This window comes from Pleurodeles waltl, chromosome 9 (genome assembly GCF_031143425.1).
Source record: "Pleurodeles waltl isolate 20211129_DDA chromosome 9, aPleWal1.hap1.20221129, whole genome shotgun sequence".
Lineage (NCBI taxonomy): Eukaryota > Metazoa > Chordata > Amphibia > Caudata > Salamandridae > Pleurodeles > Pleurodeles waltl.
Genome location: NC_090448.1, coordinates 1071241066 through 1071260974, shown reverse-complemented (window position 1 = coordinate 1071260974; position 19909 = coordinate 1071241066). Strand labels below are relative to the sequence as shown.

The following is a 19909-nucleotide window of genomic DNA, read 5'->3' as shown; positions in this document are numbered from 1 at the left end:
CTGGGTCCTCCCTGGGCAGCGGCTATGGGGGTGGTGGGCTCTCCCGGGGCAGCTATGCCGGTTCCTCCCGGGGCAGCGGCTATGGGGGTTGTGGGCTCCTCCTGGGCAGCAGGCCTGCTGCCTGACCTCTCCGACTTGCTGCCCTTGCCCTCCTTAGTCGTGGGCCTGTGGCCCTTTCCTCCCTTTGGAGCTGTGGCTGGTGACTGTCTCTGGGTGGTGTCCGGGGGGCATGTAGAAGGCGGGCTCCTGCGGCGCCCCTTCCGCCTTCTGCTCCTCTTCCCAGGGGGTGGGCTGGCTGTCCCCTTGCTGCTGGGCGAAGATCCAGACATGCGGGCTGGCGGGCTCCAATACCCCTGCACCCTTGTCAAGGGGGCTGCAGGGCTGGTGGTGGCTGAGGTGCTCTTCTTACCCCGACGAGAAGGAGGGGGGGGCTCAGGGTCAGGAAAGAAGTTAGTAGTGGCGAGGAAGAGCTTCTTGGGACAATGGAGAGTGGTAGGTACAGTGGGAATGGGAGTGGAGGGTGAGGATGTGGTTGTAGGTGAGTCACGTTTGCTGTCTTTGGGTGCAGGTGCAGGAGGGATAGGCTGTCGTGAGGTGGATGGCTGTTGGGTGGGTGGGTGGCTGCGTTTGTGTGGTGTGGAAGAGGGGGTGACAGACACAGTGGGAGAGGACACAGGGGACGTGTAAATGGCAGTGGGGGTGGTGACTGCACGTGTGCGGACTGGAGTGGAGGGTGTGCTGGTGATGGAAACACTGGCTGATGGTGAGGTGAATGGAGGTGTGAGTGTAGACGTCACAGGGAGGGAGGAGGGAGACGAGGAGGTGGGGGTCACAGAGGTGGTAGTGACTGTTGGCATGTCTGCATCGGAATGTTGCGTGTGTGAATGTCTGCGTGATCTGTGGTGCTTATGTTTGGATGAGCTTCTCTTGGGTGTTGAGGTGTGTGCAGGCTGGTCTGATGGTGTGGGTGGGACAGGCAGAGGAACAGGAGACTGGGAGGAGGGAGTTAGTAGAGGCAGGCAGGAGACAGGGACAATGGCTGCCGTCAGTGCTGAAGCCAGAGCCTGGAACGATCGCTGATGGGCAGCCTGACCCGAATGAATGCCCTCCAGGTACGCATTGCTGCGATGAACCTCCCTCTCCACCCCCTGGATGGCATTCAAAAGGGTAGTCTGCCCAACAATGAGCGTTCGGAGGAGGTCAATGACCTCCTCACTGAGGGCAGCGGGGGTAACAGGGGCAGGGCCTGAGGTGCCTGGGGCGAAGGAGATGCCCGGCTTCCTGGCAGAGCGGGCACGGGGCGAACGCTGAGGGGCTGCTGGGAGGGCGGAGATGGTGCGCTGGGTGGCGGCTGTACCTGTAATGGCGGGGGGCACGGATGGTGCCACCCCCGCAAGGGAGCCCCCTTCCGAGGACGTGTCCGTGTCGCTGCAGGGTCCAGTCGTCCCCGTCGTGGAGCTCCCCTCGCCCTCCGTCTCACTGGTCCAGTCTGACTCTGTGGCATGGCCCTCCTGGGCCATGTGAGATGCAGCTCCCTCCTGCCCCGATGCCACTTCTCCTCCGCCTGATGATGCTGATGCACACAAGCACAGAAAGACAAACAAAAAGGGGGGGGGAGAGAGAAATAAAGGGATATTGATTACATGGATCTCCGGTACAGTTAGCGGACATGACAGACACAGATGCCCCCTGCACTAAGTTGCGCACTTGGGGTCCGCTACGCATTCCGTGGAACATGCCCTACACGCCTAGAGTTGACAACTGCACCCATGGATGACACGCCCCAGGGATGGCTGTACTGACAAACTACTGAGGGTGGTGGCTGGGGACACAGGGGCTTACGGGGGTGCCCAGCCTACAGATATCGCCCTGGCCTAGGGGGACCCCCAGCCCTCCTCCCCCACCCAGACACCTCCACTGCGCGACAACAGAGTAGATAATGCTTGGACTCACCCCCTTGTGTCTGCTGTGCTGCCCTCACGCGCCCATCCAAATCAGGGTAGGCCACCGCCAGGATCCGGAACATCAGGGGGCTCAGTTGACGGCAGGCACCCCGCCTACGTTGGGAGGCCATCCCCAGCAGAGACTCGGCGGTCTTCTTGGTCCCGCGGCGGATGTCCTCCCACCTCTTGCGGCAGTGGGTGCCCCGTCGATGGTGGACCCCCAGGGTCCGGACTTCCTTGGCGATGGCACGCCAAATCCCGATCTTCTCATGGGCGCGGACCTATGTGACACGTACAGGGAGGGAGAAATACCACGTTCAAGTTTGTCAGCATTTTCCTTGCCAGTGGCCCAACGCCCCCCATCCCCGCCAGGCCCCCCGCCATGCCCCCCGCCAGGCCCAACATGCCCCCCATCCCCGCCATGCCCCCCGCCAGGCCCAACATGCCCCCCATCCCCGCCAGGCCCCCGCCATGCCCCCCGCCAGGCCCAACATGCCCCCCATCCCCGCCAGGCCCCCCGCCATGCCCCCCGCCAGGCCCAACATGCCCCCCATCCCCGCCAGGCCCCCCGCCAGGCCCCCCAGCCAGCCAGTGGCCCCAAATCCAGATTGAATTAAACTCACTTGTTGGTCTGGAGGACCGTAGAGTAGCGCATACTGGGGGAGGACCCCATCCACAAGTTTCTCCAACTCCTCTCCAGTGAAGGCAGGGGCCCTTTCCCCAGGCGCAGCAGCCATTGTCCCTTCCAGACCGAGGTCACAGCAACACTTGCAGTATAGGTCCTCTCCTGTGAAAGTTCAAGTCGCAAGTGGATAAGTAGATAGAAAATGGCGGTCACGTCCGCGGCGGTGCGTACCGCGGCGGTGCGTCCCGCCACCGCCGGCGCCCTTCGCCATTGGCTCCTGAAACCCATAGGCTTCAATGTTAACCAATGCGGCTTGGCGCCGCGGTCTTGGCCCGCCGCCCGCCGCGGTGTGCCACGCCAGCGCATTGACCTCACATCCCATTGTCACACTTCACAGGTCAGGCAGCCGCCATTTCCAGGGCCCACATGGCTCAATTTCAACTGCGTCACACAGGCCTAGGCCTTGCATAGCCACTCAGACACGCCATTCACTGCATAGAGAATCGTTTACTGTGCTAGCTGTGAGTACGTACCTGTGGGTTGCTTGACTGTGTGCTCCATGTTGTCCTTCCTAGGCACCGTCCGCTGGGTTGGGCGAGGAGACGGATGAATCCTCCCGTGTACCGACCGCTGGTGGATCTGTCGACAATGGAAGAACGCCACATTATCCTGACCTACCGTCTTAACCGTGCCACTATCCATGAACTGTGTGCCCAGCTGGAGCCCGACCTGATGTCCCCCATCCGCCAACCCACAGGGATTCCCCCTCTGGTGCAGGTCATGTCAGTACTCCATTTCTTGGCAAGTGGGTCATTTCAGGCAACCGTGGGAATTGCTTCTGGGATGTCTCAGCCCATGTTTTCGAAGGTGTTATCCAGAGTGTTGTCTGCCCTGATGAAATCCGTGAGGAGCTACATCATTTTCCCTGAGGTGGGCGAATTGGCTACAGTGAAGGGTGATTTCTACGCCCTTGGACATATTCCCAACGTAATTGGTGCCATTGATGGGACCCATGTGGCTTTGGTTCCCCCAAGAGACAGGGAGCAGGTGTACAGGAACAGAAAAAATTACCATTCAATGAACATCCAGGTGGTGTGTTTGGCTGACCAGTACATCTCGCATGTAAATGCCAAATTCCCAGGGTCAGTGCATGACGCCTACATCCTCAGGAATAGCAGCATCCCTTACGTGATGGAACAGCTACAGAGACACCGTGTATGGCTAGTGGGGGACTCTGGGTACCCCAACCTGTCGTGGCTACTGACCCCAGTAAGGAATCCCCGGACCAGGGCAGAGGAACGGTACAATGAGGCCCATGGGCGTACTAGGAGGGTGATCGAACGCACCTTTGGCCTCCTAAAGGCCAGGTTTAGGTGCCTGCATATGACAGATGGATCCCTAATGTACTCACCTAAGAAGGTGTGTCACATCATCGTGGCCTGCTGCATGCTTCACAACCTGGCTTTGCGCCGCCAGGTGCCTTTCCTGCAGGAGGATGGTCGAGACGGTGGTGTTGTGGCAGCGGTGGAACCTGAGGAGAGTGACGAGGAGGAAGACGACGGGGCTGAAACAGACAACAGGGACAGAATCATTGAACAGTACTTCCAATAGGACACAGGTAACATTTCAAAGATAATTTAGTAAATGTTAACTACTCTCCTGCATCTCTGCTGCCTGTCTATTTGCCCCAGTGTATGATGACTGAGTTTTGGCTTTTCCCTCCCTATTTCAGATCTGGGGTCCCCACTACGAGTCCTGTGCTTCGTTTCCCCATGGACTACAGCTTTGTGGCAGCTGTTTGTTGACTTCACCATGTACAAGGACATATTTGCACTGTCATGTCAATTACAATATATTGAAATCACAGCCAGACTCCAGATATTTTGGTGCAAAATAGGTGTTTATTTAAGTGCTCAAAATGGGATGGGTGGTTTCAAGTGGGTGGGGGCTATGGTGAAGGAATGTCCATGGCAGAGTCCAGAGTAACAGTCACACAGGTGCATTGTCCAGAGGCCTGTGGAGAGATGGAGCATGGGCAGTTCAAGGATGGACAGGGTGACAATGTGGGACAGTGGGATGACATCAGGTGGTATCCATTGCTGGCGGGGGTCTTGACATCCTACTCTGTCTTCTTGCGAGATCTCAGGGCCCTCTTGCGGGGTGGTTCTTCTCCTGCAGGAGGTGGGGGTCTGGTGGGCTGCTGCTGTGCGGGGGCCTCCTGTCCACTAGCGCCGGCGGAGGTGGTTGGCTGTTCTTGGTCCAGGCTAGTGGCAGGGGCCCTTGGGTGTTGTTCAGTGTCCGCCCTGGTGTTGACGAGGTCCTGCAGCAGCCCTACCATGGTAACCAGGGTGGTATTGATGGCTCTGATGTCCTCCCTGTACCCCCGATAGTGTTCCTCCTGCAGTGTCTGGATCTCCTGGAACCGGGCCAGTACCGTCGCCATCGTCTCCTGGGAGCGGTTGTATGCTCCCATGATGGTGGTGAGGACCTCGTGGAGAGTGGGTTCCCTGGGCCTCTCCTCCCCCCCCTGTCGCACAGCTGCCCTCCGAGTTCCCCCGTTTCCCTGGGCCTCTGCCCCCTGGCCGGTGTGCCCACTACCACTGCCCCCAGGTCCCTGTTGTTGTTGGGGTGGTGGGTTATCCTGGGTGCCCTGTAGTGGTAGACACACCGCAGATTGACGCGCCCTGGAGACAGAGGCATGGGCCCGCTGGGTGGGAGCTGTGCTGGTGTTCCCAGAGGGGTTTGGGTCTGTAGTGGCCTGGGCCTGTGTGAGGGGAACCGACTGTCCAGAGGTCCCCGATGGTCCGGGCTGGTCATCGGTGTCCAGGTCGACAGAGCTGCTGTCATCGCTGACGGCCTCTTGGGTGGGGGGTGTGGAGAATTCTGGCCCCTCCGCCGCGGTGTGTTGGCGGTCGGGTCCTGCAGGGGTATAGAGGTATGGTTATAGTTTCAATGAGTGGCATATGGGTGTATCTATGGGTTCTCGTGTCCCCAAGTGCTGGCATTCGTGTGTGGGGGCTTTGGTGAGGGTGGCTTGTGGGGGGGATGTGTATATGCATTGGGCATGCTTTGGTGATGGGTGTCCATGCTTAGTGGACGCATGCAGGCCTAGGTTTTGGGATGTGTGGGTTGTGATGGTGAGACATTGGCGGGGAATAGGTGTGCTGGGGGTGGGGGTGAGGATGGTGGTGGGGGTGAGGATGGGGGTGGGGGTGAGGGTGGGGTTCGAGGATGGGGGTGAGGGTTGGGGTCTGATTTGGCATGCAGGTGGGGGGGAAGCAGTATTGAAGCTTCAACTTACCAGTATCCATTCCTCCGCCGACTCCTGCGAGGCCGTCAGGATGCAGGATGTTCAAGACTTCCTCCTCCCATGATGTGAATTGTGGGGGTTGAGGTGGGGGTCCTCCGCCAGTCTTCTGCACGGCGATGTTGTGCCTGGATACCATGGAACGCACCTTCCCCCGTAGGTCGTTCCATCGCTTCCTGATGTCTTCCCGATTTCTGGGGTGCTGTCCCACTGCGTTGACCCTGTCGACAATCCTCTGCCATAGCTCCGTCCTCCGGGCAATGCTGGTGTATTGTATCTGTGTGCCGAACAGCTGGGGCTCTACCCGAACGATTTCCTCCACCATGACCCTGAGTTCTTCGTCTGTGAAGCGGGGTTGTCTTTGGGGTACCATGGGGTGGTGTGTATGATGTGTGGGGTGGAGTATGTGTATTTAAGTGAGTTGAGTGTGGTGGTGTGTGTTGTTTTGTGTGTGGATAGTGTGTGGGTGATGGTGTTGAGTGGCTGTGGCTGTTAGTTTGTGGATGCTGGTGTCTCGCTCTGGCCTTCTTTCAGAATTTTTTAGCGTAGGGGTTTGTGGGTGATGTGGGTGTGTGTTTTATATTGTATTGTGTGTGTGGGAGTGGTGTGTGTATGTGTATCAGGTGTGTGGGATTCAAATCGTCCAATGTGGCTGAGTTTTGTTCGTTTGTGTGTATTCTGACCGCGGCGGTGTGTCCCGCCAATGGAATACCGCGTTTGAATGACCGCCGCGTGGATTCGTGGGTCGTAATGGCATGGGCGTATTTCTGTTGGCGTGGCGGTGGAGGTTTTGTCACCTCCACTTTTCCGCCGACCGCTGGTCTGGCGGTCTGTTGTGGCGGTCGGATTTTCGGAGGTTTGCCTTCTGCGGGTCAGAATGACTGTGGCGGGTTTCCGCGACCGCGGCGGGATTATGGAGGATTTCTGACCGGCGGTAGGCGCCTTTTACCGCCGAGGTCAGAATGACCACCTAAATCTTTTTGGCCCTGAGAATTCAGAAAACAGGAAGCATGCTCAATCCAAGTCACCCTTGGAGAGCACTTCTCAGCAAAGTAAGAGGGCAGCAGGGCAGCAGGGCAGCAGGGCAGCAGAGCAAATGCAGGGCAGCAGTTCTTCTTAGCAAAAGACTCCAGATGAGTCTTTTGGGCAGCCAGTTCCTCTTAACAGGTTGCAGGTTCAGGTCCAGACGTATCTGATTTGGTGGGGTCAGGGAACCTGTTTATATACCCAAAAATGCCTTTGAAGTGGGGGAGACTTCAAAGAATGGTTTTGAAGTGCACAAGGTCCCGTTTCAGTACAGGTCCATCTGCCAGGGTCCCAGTAGGGGGTTTGGCAGTCCATTGTGTGAGGGCAGGCCACTAGTCTTTGATATGTAAGTGTCAGGATCTCCACTCTTCAATCCCAGGAAGTCACATTCAGTATGCAGATGAGTGCAGGTGTGACTGAGTATCCTGTGTTTGTGGTTGTCTGGGTGAAATGCACAAGTAAGCTGTCAACCAGTGCAGCCCAGACGTTGATTGGAGACAGGCTGTAAGGCACAGATGGATTTTAAGTGCAGAGAAATGCTCACTTTCTAAAAGTAGCATTTGTAACATAGTTATATAAAATCTAACCTCATCAATAAGCAGGATTTTCTATTAACATGCTGGTCATACTAAATGTGACCTATTTACCCTTCTTGGATCAGAATTTGCCACTCAAACAGTATATGAGGGTAGCCCTAATGCTATCCTATGAAATGAGCAGGCCTCACAGTAGTGGAAAATGAATTTAGGAGTTTTCCACAACCAGGACATATAAAACACACATGTACATGTCCTGCCTTTTACCTACATAGCACCCTGCCCTAATGGTTACATGGGGCCTACCTTACGGGTGACTTATGTGTAGAAAACGGGGAATTTAATGCTTGGCAAGTATGTTTAAATGACTAGTCGAAGCGGCAGTGAAACTGCACACACAGGCCTTGCAATGGCAGACCTAAGACATGGTTAAGTGGCTACTTATGTGGGTGGCACAACCAGTGCTGCAGGCCCACTTGTAGCACTCAATTTACAGGCCCTGGGCACATGTAGTGCACCATACTAGGGACTTACTAGTAAATTAAATATGCCAATTGGGAATGAACCAATGTCACCATGCTTAAGGGAGAGAGCATAAGCACTTTAGCACTGGTTAGCAGTGGCAAAGTGTGCAGAGTCCTAAAACTAGCAATAACAGTGTCAGAAAAGTGAAGGGAGGAAGGCAAAACGTTGGGGGATGGCCACCCTACTGCTGTCAGGTCTAACAACCACTCTGTGCAATTCTGTTTCATTTAACAGCGAAGGTATATGGAATCAAAAAGAGAAGTGGAGTGAGTTGCCCTGATGGGAGAATAAGGGAGCGGGGGACAAATGAGCATGTGGCCTGGAAGAACTTTGTAGCTGCCAGGACTTGGATTCTAAAACTAATAAATACTAAATACAGTTAAAAAAATGTTTTAAAAAACAGAGAGTATGATGGGAAACAAGGTGGGTGGGGAGCACTGTGGAGTAAAGAGAGAATGCTTGGGAGGAAGTGGAAAAGATGTAGAGAACCATGAAATGCAGGCATTGCCATGGAGTGCTTGAACCAAAATAAAAATAAATCTCCTTGAATACGCAGTGAAAGGATGCAACTCATAACTCATAGCATTAGGACACTCAAATGTTGGTAGTGGAGAGAAACCAAAGAATAGCGTGTGAAGCTATTGAATAAAGAGCAGATAATTAAAAAGACATGGAAGCCATCCACTCTTGAGCAGGGGACTGACCCAAAGCCCGCTCTAAATATATGTTATGTATTGAAAACAATATGCCTGCTTATAAACAGCTAAACCTGTCTATACCCGAGGAATGGAAAAAAACAATCTTTTGGGTAACAATTTAAATTGGAAGTTCTGTTGAATCCTATTACTGAAGTGGCTTCACTCAGCTTTAAGTTAATAGTTACAGATGCTTACTTGACAATTATCTTCCAGTTGAGGAAATCCTTCAGTCCTGTCAGTAGAACTAGCTAGTCAAACTTAATGGACACTGTGCACAGATATTTCATATCTATTGGATGAGGAAGTGATTGTTTTACTGCCAAGCTCCGTATTCTACATTGAAAATAGCTCTTACGTTTTCCTGGAAAATATATTTTTGAAATCAAAATGAAGTTTATTAAATTCTACTACCATTTCACCAGTACTGTGAAAGTTTGATTTTCCATTCATTCATTTTTTATTTGTTTAATGGCAAGCGACGCGCATTTACCAAAATAAATATTTCACATAACATAGGAACATTTTCAATTCATCACACATTTAGGGGTTGTACATCATTTTGTGTGTGACACAGCAGTTCCCATTTAGGGGCAGATTTAAGAAACGGGGCACTGCACCCGGTGCAGTTCCACTTTTCTTACGGCCCTTTGTGCCCCTCTATCACCACCATGTGGATGTCATATTTAATATTCGGCTCACTATGGCGCAGGGTAGGGGGCAATAGCGTAAAAAACGTTCACGCTATTGATGTACTGTTCAGTGTTAGTGCCAACGTTTTTGTGCCAGCCTTGAACAGTACATAGGAGCCCATTATAAATGATGGTGTGCCCCTTTTAACGTCTGCTCTGAGCAGGCACTAAAAATGGCCAAAAAATTGATGGAAAGAAACATTTAGATTTATTTGCACCATTTTTTCAGCCTGCCTAATGGGGGAACTCCCCCCTTGCATACATTTAGCCTGGTGCAGGCATAATGTGTGCAAGGGATTACAAGGTATATCGTTTGTATATCTGGTACTGTGATTTTGGGCCTGTTGGGCCACATAAGTGTAAGAAAAATTACGGTAATGTAGCGAAAGGAGGCGCTAAGCCCTCTTAAATCAGGGCTGCAGTTTTAAGCCATTTCATTACAAGGCCTAAACACACAGGTGCAACTGACACAATCTAATGCACATTTGATTATTGAATTGCTGATATCTGTTTTTTGTGACTGCTATTCATCATTTGTGTCTGTTGGAAAATGGGTTATTGGTAAGAGCAGATAAATACCTACACTTCGCAATAGGCCACTAACCTCCATTTAGGTCCAGTTAGGTCTCAATAAATTAAACCCAGTTCAACCCTTGGTAGCTTGGCAACAAGCAACAAGGCTTAACTTAGGAGACAAAGCATAAAGCATTCAAATTTCACAAAACAGTAATGAAATAAAACACAGAAAAGAGTTTGAAAATCCAAAACCAATTAATAAAAATATAAAACATTATTAGCTTTAAAAATAACACCAAAATGAATAAAATTGGATAAAGGGAAATGAAAGATATGAATTTTTGAAGAATGAATGCTTTTTAGAGCTTAAAAACGAATAGCGCCAATCTGTTCATCCGGTCGCAGCTCGACCGGGGCAAAGTCAAAGTTTAACTTTGGACTTAGTCGTTTTTTTGAAGATTGTCTTCAGCGGGACCAAGTCACCATTCCAAGCCGACCTCCTGGAACTCTCCCTCGGATACCCATCGCAGGAGCCCTCCGTGGAGATTTTTACCTTCGGACTTCTTAATTTTTTAGAGATGAAAAGCCTTCGACCGAGGCAAACTTGAATCTTGATCTGATGTCCCTGGAGTCCTCTTCACATTCACTGCCTGGGAGGTTCCAGTCAACTTTCTATGTTCGGACTTAAGCCCTCATTATGACATTGGCGGTGAATGCCGCTTACCGCCGAGCTGATGGCTGCCAACTTACCGCAGCGCTGGCGAATATCCGTTCACCATATTATGATACACACACCAATCTAACAGAATACAGCCACATACAGAAATCCACCAGCCCAAAGGTCAGTGATAAAGTGGCAGTCCCAAAACCCACACTGTTACGCCAACAGAACAACGCCCATCACATTATGACCCACGAATCACCATGGCGGACATTCAACGACGGTAAACCATTGGTGGTACATACCACTTAGCTCAGAATGGACACGCACAGGCAAAACAACACCGCATTGGCCAATTCAAACATCACACACCTGACACCCATACACACACCACACCCACATACCCACACCACTATAAAACACACACCCATATTACCCACAACCCTTTACTAACAACTATTGCCACCACAAGACTGAGAAGAAGAGTACAGAAACAACTAAACACACACACCACTCACATCCATACACCCCTCACGCACTTCACATCACACACCCCAACACATAACCCTACACACCCTCACCAACACACATCACATAACACCCATGGCACCACAAAGGCACCCCCGTTTCACTGAGGAGGAGTTAAGGGTCATGGTGGAGGAAATCGCCAGGGTAGAGCCTCAGCTATTTGGAGCACAGGTGCAGCAGATGTCAATAACAAGGAAGATGGAGCTATGGCTGAGAATCATGGACATGGTCAACGCTATGAGATAGCACCCAAGAACAAGGGATGACAGCAGGAAGAGGTGGAACGACCTACGGGGAAGGTACGTTCCATAGCAACAAGACACCAGCTTGACATACAGAGGACTGGAGGTGGACCCCCACCTCCTCCCCCACAACTCGCAGCATGGGAGGAGCAGGTACTGGCAATACTGCATTCTGAGGGTCTGGCTGGAGTTGGAGGAGGACTGGACACTGGTAAGTCAACTTTTAACAATTATCACCCACCATACCTGCCTGCCATCACACACCCATACCCTCACTCCCATCACTCCACTCCATCCCACACACTGCACCATCACATCACTCTAAGCCCAATGACAAGCCCTGCATGCTGTACCAATGCATGGACAACCCTCCAAGCCCAGCATTGACACTCATCACCAAAGCGTGCACAACAGAGGGAAACTATTATAACCACTATACACCAACATACACAAGCAAAAGCTGGCAGGGGAACAACAACCATAGAAGGGAAGCTTCAGAAGTACAAATGTCAGACACCTGAAGCATAATACATTATTTTCATGCCCACAGGTACCCCAGCCAATGTCACTGGAGAGGAGGTGCCACCACTGTCCAGTCCCCCAACAGAAGAGGCCCACAGTGATGACAGTAATTCTGGACTTCAGGATCTGGATGATCTACCTGGCCCATCAGGGACCACTGGACAGTCGGTCACCCAAGCCCAGTCACAGACCACCACAGAGCCTCCCCCATCAGGATCTGACACACAGCACCCACCCAGTGTACCCACACCTTTGTCCCCAGGACACGTCAGTCAGAAGTGTGCCCACCTGTACAGGGACTCCATGCCATACCTCGTACACAAGACAATCAAGGACCTGGGGTCAGTGGCAGTGGGCAAACCGTTCAGGGGACAGAGGCAGAGGCCAACAGGGACACTGGGAGGACTGCTGTGTGCCAGGGGGACGACAGGACCAGGGAACTGACTCTCCAGGAGGCACATGCAGATATCCTGGGAGCCTACCAACATTCCCAGGACACAATGGGCCAGAACCTAGACAAAGTGCAGGAGAACAGGCGGCTGCAGAAGGAACAGTATCAGGGGATCAGGGAGACTTGCAGGCCATTAACACCACCCTGGTCTCCATAGCAGGGGTGCTGGCAAACATGGCCAACATCATGAAGAAGGCAGTGTCACACCAGCGTGCCCCTACCACTAGCCAGTCATCTGAACAGCCCTCCACTTCTGCTGCCGCTAGTGGCCAGGAGGCCCCGCCACAGGACCCACAGGCCACCAGCACCCCTCTCCCTGCAGAAGGTGAACCATCCCACAAACGTTCCCTGTGAACCAGACAGAAGCCAGAGACACTTGCCAAGGCCACCACCAGGAAATGAGACTCTCCTGATTTTCCCCTTGTGTCCTACTCAGTCACCTTGTCCACCTTGAACTGCCATTGATCCCCTTCCTATGTCCCCATGGACAATGCACCTGTGCTACAAACAGACTAGAACAATACCCTGAACTTTCCACTATCATCACCCCATTCCATTGCACTTTCCCCTCTATATGTTAGCACTACAATAAACACCCTTGGATAAAACTTGATTACTAGTATTTCATGTATTGCCAAAGTGTATTGATTGAAACAGCTACAACCATTGCAAATTAACTATACATAGAATGAGCATAGAATTAATGACCTGTAGCTGGCTGTTGTGATCACACCAGGAGAATGTGTCATATTGCCAACATCTGCAAAATGAATATCCAGAGGTAACAGTAAGTAGGGCAAAGAAGTGGGTAATGTCGGCATGCCAATGCCACACAGAATACAACAATAGGCATAGAAATGTGAAGTTGCACTGTCTCACCTGTGTGTCATTGGAAGTACTAACGTATCACAGATGTTCTGTTGTCCACATCCTCATCCTCTGCCACCTCATCCTCACTATCCTCAGTGTCCACTGCTGCCACAGGGGCATCGCCAGTCTCCTCCTCCTGCAGAAAAGGTACGTGGAGTCTGAGGGCCAGGTCGTACAACATGCAGCATGCCACTAATATCTGGCAGACCTTCTTGGGTGAGTAGGACAGGGATCCACCTGCCAGATGGAGGCACCTGAACCTGGCCTTCAGGAGGCCAAAGGTCCTTTCAGTGATCCTTCTGGTTCACCCATGTGCCTCATTATAATGTTCTTCTGCCCTTTTCCTGGCATTCCTCACAGGGGTCAGCAGCCATGATAGTTTTGGGTAACCAGAGTCACCTGCAAATATTGAGGGGCAACATTTATCCACACACTATCCTGTATGGCCAACACAATAGGCATAAACCAGCATATACTGGGTGGGAACCAGGGCTCACCTACTAGTCACACCCTGTGCCTCTGTAGTTGGACCATGACATTTGGGATGCTGCTATTCCTCAGGACAAAGGCATCATGCACTGACCCAGGATACTTAGCAATGATGTGGGTGATGTACTGGTCTGCCAAGCACACCATCTGCACATTCATGGAGTGGAAACTCTTATGATTCCTTAACACCTGCTCATTCTGGCAGGGGGTACAAATACAATATGTGTTCCGTCAATCACACCAATTATATTGGGGATATGCCCCATTGCATAGAATCCGGCCTTCACAGTTGCCAAATCCTCAACCTGGGGGAAAGGAATGTAGCTGCACATGTGTTTTATCAGGGCAGACAACACTCTTGTTAGCATGTTTGAGAACATTGGCTGTGATATTCCTGCTGCCAAGCCCACTGTCACTTGGAAAGAACCAGTTGCCAGGAAATGGAGCACTGATAGCACTTGCACAAGTGGGGGGATCCCAGTGGGGTGACGGATATCAGATATCAGGTCAGGCTCCAATTAGGCACACAGATCTGTGAGTGTGGCCCTGTCCAGTCTATAGGTGAGTATTATGTGCCTGTCCACCAGTGTAGCCAAGTCCACCAGAGGTCTGTACACAGGGGTATGTCTCCATCTCTTATTCATCCACAGCAGTAGGTATCTAAGGGACACAAGAGTGAGTAGGATGTCACAAACTGAGCAATGGAGCCACAACAGCAGTCTGCAATGTGTACACATGTTGTGGGACAGTGTAATTAGTGAAGTATGTGCCTATTTATCCTGTGGTGCGACCTGTTCATCCCCCCTGAAATGGCGACCGCCTGTCCTGTGTGTAGGGACAGCTGGAAGTGAGGTAATGCCGCTGACGTTGTGCGCCGTGGTGGTAGGCGGTCGTGAACCGCCGTGCAATTCCTCATTGGTTAATATTGGACCCTATGGGGTACAGTGGTCAACGGTGATCTACTCGGGCGATGATGGTATGCACCACCGCGAACGTGACCGCCATTTTCTATCTGATTCCTCACTTGCTTCCTGACCTTCCATAGGAGAGGACCTACACTGCATGTGCTGCTGTGACCTGTGTCTGGAACCTACCATGGCCCGTGTGACTTGGAAAGGGCACCAGCCTTCACTTCTGAGGAGTTGGAGTGACTGGTGGATGGGGTCCTACCCCAGTACGGACTGCTGTATGGGCCTCCAGACCAATAGGTGGGTACACCTTGTGCAAGATGCATGTGGCATGAATGCTTGGACTTGTATGTGAAGGCCTCGTCTAAGGGGAGTGGGTGGATGTCCTCTTGGCGGTGTACATTGTGTGGGCTGGGCTATGTGTGTGCTAATGGTGATGCAAACAGGTATGGTGGGCCATATGTGTGACAGGCTGGACTGATGATGTTCTCCTGTCTGTATTGCCTCTGCAGGTCAGCACCCATCAAAAGAAGGGAATATGGCGTGCCATCGCCAAGGAGGTGCAGACCCTGCGGGTCTATGGCAGGCAGAGTACCCACTGTTGCAAACGGTGGGAGAACCTGAGACGCTGGGCACGGAAGACCGTGGAGGCCCAGCTGGGGTTGGCCTCCCAACGAGGAAGGGGTGCCCGTCGGATCCTGACCCCCCCTGATGGCCCGCATACTGGCGTTGGCCTACCCTGAGCTGGAGGGTGCTTGAGGGCATCACAGCAGCCACAAGGGGGTGAGTACAGTGGCTATCATTACAACTTACCGCTGGTGGGATGGTATCTGGGTGGTGGTTGTGTGTCCTTGGGTGCCCCCAGGCCAGACATAGCAGCATAGGTCCTCTGGTGGCTAGGGGTTTGAATGTGAAACACTGCTAACCTAGCTTGTTAGTATTCACTCCTGGGCAGGGCTGCGTTGGTCCCAGGTGTGCAGCAGTTGGCGGTGTGTGCCCCTCCTCATTCCTTGGTGACTAGCCATTTCATTGGTAGTGCCATGCACAGTGCGTAGGCCTGTTCCCTGTGTGTGAGGGTGCTGTGTATGCCAACGGTGGTGTTGGTGCAGTCATGGACCCTGTGTATCCTTTGTCTCTCCCCCCCCTTTCTTGTTTTGTCATCCTGTCCTTATGTGCATTAGCATCATCTGGCGGAGGAGCAGAGGCATCGGCGACAGAGTGAGCTGCATCCCACAGGACCCTGGAGGCAGAGTCCACCGACGCTTAGGGCACCAGTGGGATGGGGGTGAGGGGAGCAAAATGGCAGAGACTGGAGGGGACAGCACAGACTCTGATACCTCCTTTGATGGGAGCTCCTTGGTGGTGGCGGACACCTCTGTGACCACCCCAGCTGCAGGTACAGCCGCCACTCCCTGTATCACCACTGCCCTCCGAGTAGCCCCTCAGCGAGTTGCCCTTGCCCTCCCACCCAGGAGGATTGGCATCTCCTTCGACCCAGGCACCTTAGGCCCTGCGCTAGTGAGCCCTGCTGCTCTGAGTAAAGAGGCTATTGACCTCCTGGGAGCCATCTCTGTATGAAAAGCAACCATTGTGAATGCCATCCAGGGGCTGGCAGCCCAGATGCAGCAAACAAATGCATTCATGGAGGGCATTCACAGTGGATTGGCACCCCAAAAGAGGTTGATTCAGGCTCTGGCCTCCTCTGTGATGGCAGCCTTTGTCCCTGTTTCAAACATTCCCCCTCCAACTTCCACTTCCCAGTCCCATTCTCCTCAACCCCAACCCATCCCAAGCACACAGCCAGTCGAGCATGCACACAAAACAACACCCAAGATTGTCACAGGCAAACACAAGCACCACATTTCATCACACAGGCACTCACACAAACACCATTCAGTTGCAGACATGGCAACATCCACTATCTCCACTGTCTCTCCCTCCTACACCTCCTCCACCTCCTACCCAGTTACGTATACACTCACACCTGCATTCACTACATCAGTATCCACTACCAGCATCATCACCACACCAAGCAGAACACACACCTCATTGGCAGACACCTCCACAACATCGATGCACGTATCCCCTGTGTCCTCTCCCACCGTGTCTGTACCCCCCTTCTAAAGTACACAAACGCAAGCACTCAGACACCCTACAGCCATCCACCTCACAACAGCATATATCCCATGCACCTGCACCCAAATTCAGAAGACAAACACCTCAAACAACCACTCTCTCACCCTCCAATTCCATTACTTCTTCCTCTTCCTGCCCCACCGTACCTAAAAAGCTTTTCCTTTCCACGATTGACCTCTTCCCTACCCCTCCCCCCTTTCCTGCACGTATGGGCAGGGTAGCAAGGACCCAGACCAGCACCTCAGCCAAACAGTCCACGGTCCCAGTGGTAGCACCACCTACTCGCGGTGGTAGGGATTCCAGACCAACAAAACTGAAGGGGAAGGAGCCTGTACCAGATGGAAAGAAGAGGAAGGAGCCTGCACCAGCTGGAAGGAAGGGGAAGGAGCCTGCACCAGCCGCAAAGAATGGGAAAGAGCCTGCACCAGCAGGCAAAGGGGGGAAGAGCCCATCCAGTAGTCCCAGGAAGGGTAAGGGATACCCAACCCATGACCAGGAGGAGAGGAGGAAATCTACGCCAGCGGAAGCTACCAGCTAAACACCACCCCCACCACCAGCAGTGGTTGTGCAGCCATCAGAGAGTGCAGGGGCTGAGCAGAAGCCTCCTCAACTACCACCACAGTGTAGCCATCAGAGAGTGCAGAGGCTGAGCAGTTGCCTCCCCCAACCACCACCACGGTGCAGCCATCAGAGAGTGCAAGGCTGAGTAGGAGCCTCCCACAACCACCACCACAGTGCAGCCATCAGAGAGTGCAGGGGCTGAGCAGGAGCCTCCCCCAACCACCACCACAGTGCAGCCATCAGAGAGTGCAAGGCTGAGTAGGAGCCTCCCACAACCACCACCAAAGTACAGCCATCAGAGGGTGCAGGGGCTGAGCAGGAGCCTCCCCCAACCACCACCACAGTGCAACCATCAGAGAGTGCAGGGGCTGAGCAGGAGCCTCCTACAACCACCACCACAGTGCAGCCATCACTGCCGGCGGACCAGTGGGGTATTCACCCATTTTAGAGACTGTGGCCTTGCACTCGCCAGGACAAAGCACAGGGCATGTTGCCCCCTCCAGAACCAGTGGGAACAACACCCACTCCAGAGACTGTGGCCTTGCACACCCCAGGACAAAGCACAGGGCAATATTACCCCCTCCAGGACCAGTGGGCAAGACACCCACTTGAGAGACTGTGGCCTTGCACTCCCCAGGACAAGGCACAGGGCATGTTGCGCTCTCCAGAACCAGTGGGCTTGTTCCTGCATCCAGCAGAGGTGCCCCCCTCAGGTGCCTGCCTATTTGACAACTGATGCCCCTGCAGTGTTCTATCCCGATTGGTGCAGGATTCGAGTGGGGCCTTGGACTGTGCCCTGTGGCCATGTGGGCCCTTTGAACTATGAACTGGGCAGTGTCTCTTTTTTATACAAGTGTACATATCTGTTTCATGGCCAAATCGGATTGTTGATTTTATTGTTGGACTGATTACAATCACTTTCGGAAATTCCTGTTTTCCTTGCATTATTCTGCAGATTTTCGTGGTTTTTGTAATGCATATGGTTATGTGTATGGCGTGTGTATATCGGGTGTGTGTCGTGCTTGTGTGTGTCACTCTCATTTTGCTCCCACTCTCCCTTGTGTGCTAGGTGGCTGTACTCACCATCGTCGTCTTCCTCGACGTTGGTGTTCCAGGTGGAGCAAAACATAGAAGATCATCGGAATGACTTGCAGTTCGGGTTCCATGGCAGCGTGGTTCTTTCCTGTGTCTCCAATGGTGAATCCTTTGACTTTTGTGCTTGGTTTCTGCCAGGCTTTTGATGGCGTTGATACCACCCCTGGAGTCCCTAAACCTACATGCCCTACCATATACTATTGTCATGGGAAGTCCCACGTCTGTGCTCCACTGTGAAGTCCATCCCCTGCAGGGAAATGGACCACCTTAACAGTTTTGGGTTCTCCCCCCTCATTTGCATTAACCATAAGAGAGGTCTGTGGTCAGTTTGTACACGAAAGTGAGTGCCAAACTGGTATGGCCTCAACTTCTTCAGGGACCTGACCACAGCAAAGGCCTCCCTCTCAATGGGACTCCACCTTTTCTCTCTGAGGAGTAGTCGCCTGCTTATGAAGGCATCTGGTTGATCTTGGCCCTCTTCATTAACTTGTGCTAACACTGGCCCAATCCCTACCTCTGAAGCATCTATTTGCACTATAAACTCCTTGCTGTAGTCAGGGGCCAGTGACACTGGTGCTGAACACATATCCTGTTTTAGAGTGTCAAAAGCTTTTTGACACTCTGGGGTCCACATGACCTTTTTGGGCTGTTTCTTTGAGGTAAGCTCATTTAGAGGGGCCGCTATGGTCCTATAATTCTGGACAAACCTCCTGTAGTACCCATTCAGGCCAAGAAAGGCCTGGACCAGAGTCTGGGTTTTAGCAGCCTCCCAATCCAGGATTGTCTGGATCTTGGGCTGGAGAGTTTTTACATGGCCTCTACCAACAAGGTGGCCCAGGTACACAACTGACCTTTGCCCTATCTGGCACTTACTTGTCTTGAGTTTCAGGCCTGCTTGAAGCAGAGCCTGAAGCACTTCCTTCAGATGTACCAGGTGGTCCTCCCAGGTGGAACTGAATACAGCCATAGCATCCAGATAAGCTACAGTGAAAGATTCCAACCCAGACACGACTCTATTCACCAACCGTTGGAAGGTGGCAGGAGCATTTCTTCAGGCCAAAAGGCATCACCTTGAACTGAAAGTGGACCTCTGGTGTGGGAATGATGACCTCTCCTTAGCTCCTGGACTTAAGGCAATCTGCCAGTATCCTAAGGTCAGATCAAATGTGCTCACGAATTTGGCTCCCAACCTATTAATGAGCTCATCAGCTCCAGGTATGCGGTGCGCACCAGTCCTAGTGACTGCATTTAGACCTCTGTAGTCCACACAGAATCTCAATTCCTTCTTCCCACCCTGGGGATAAGATTTGGGCACCAATACCACTTGACTGGACCAAGGACTGTCAGAGGGCTCAATTACCTTGAGCTGCAACATCTTAGCCACTTCAGCTTTGATGTTGACCTTGACCTGGTCAGACAGCCTGTACAGCTTGTTTTTGACAGGTAAGCTGTCACCAGTGTCAATGTCATGGACAGACCAATTGGTGAGTCCAGGGGTCAAGGAAAACAGACTAGCAAACTGCTTCAAAACCTTTCTGCAGTCTTTTTGCTGCTGGTCTGTCAACTTGGGAGAGAGAACCA

The 19909-nt window shown here is 52.5% G+C and overlaps 1 protein-coding gene across 1 annotated transcript in view; it reads right to left on the bottom strand.

Moving 5' to 3' along the window:
* Positions 1-19295, bottom strand: part of LOC138259787 (uncharacterized) — a 40335-nt gene extending 21040 nt beyond the window's left edge. The window contains exon 1 of the mRNA XM_069207675.1: positions 18843-19295. Within this exon, the coding sequence (XP_069063776.1) occupies positions 18843-19295 (453 nt within the window). The remainder of the gene's footprint in view (positions 1-18842) is intronic.
* Between the last annotated feature and the right edge of the window lie 614 nt (positions 19296-19909).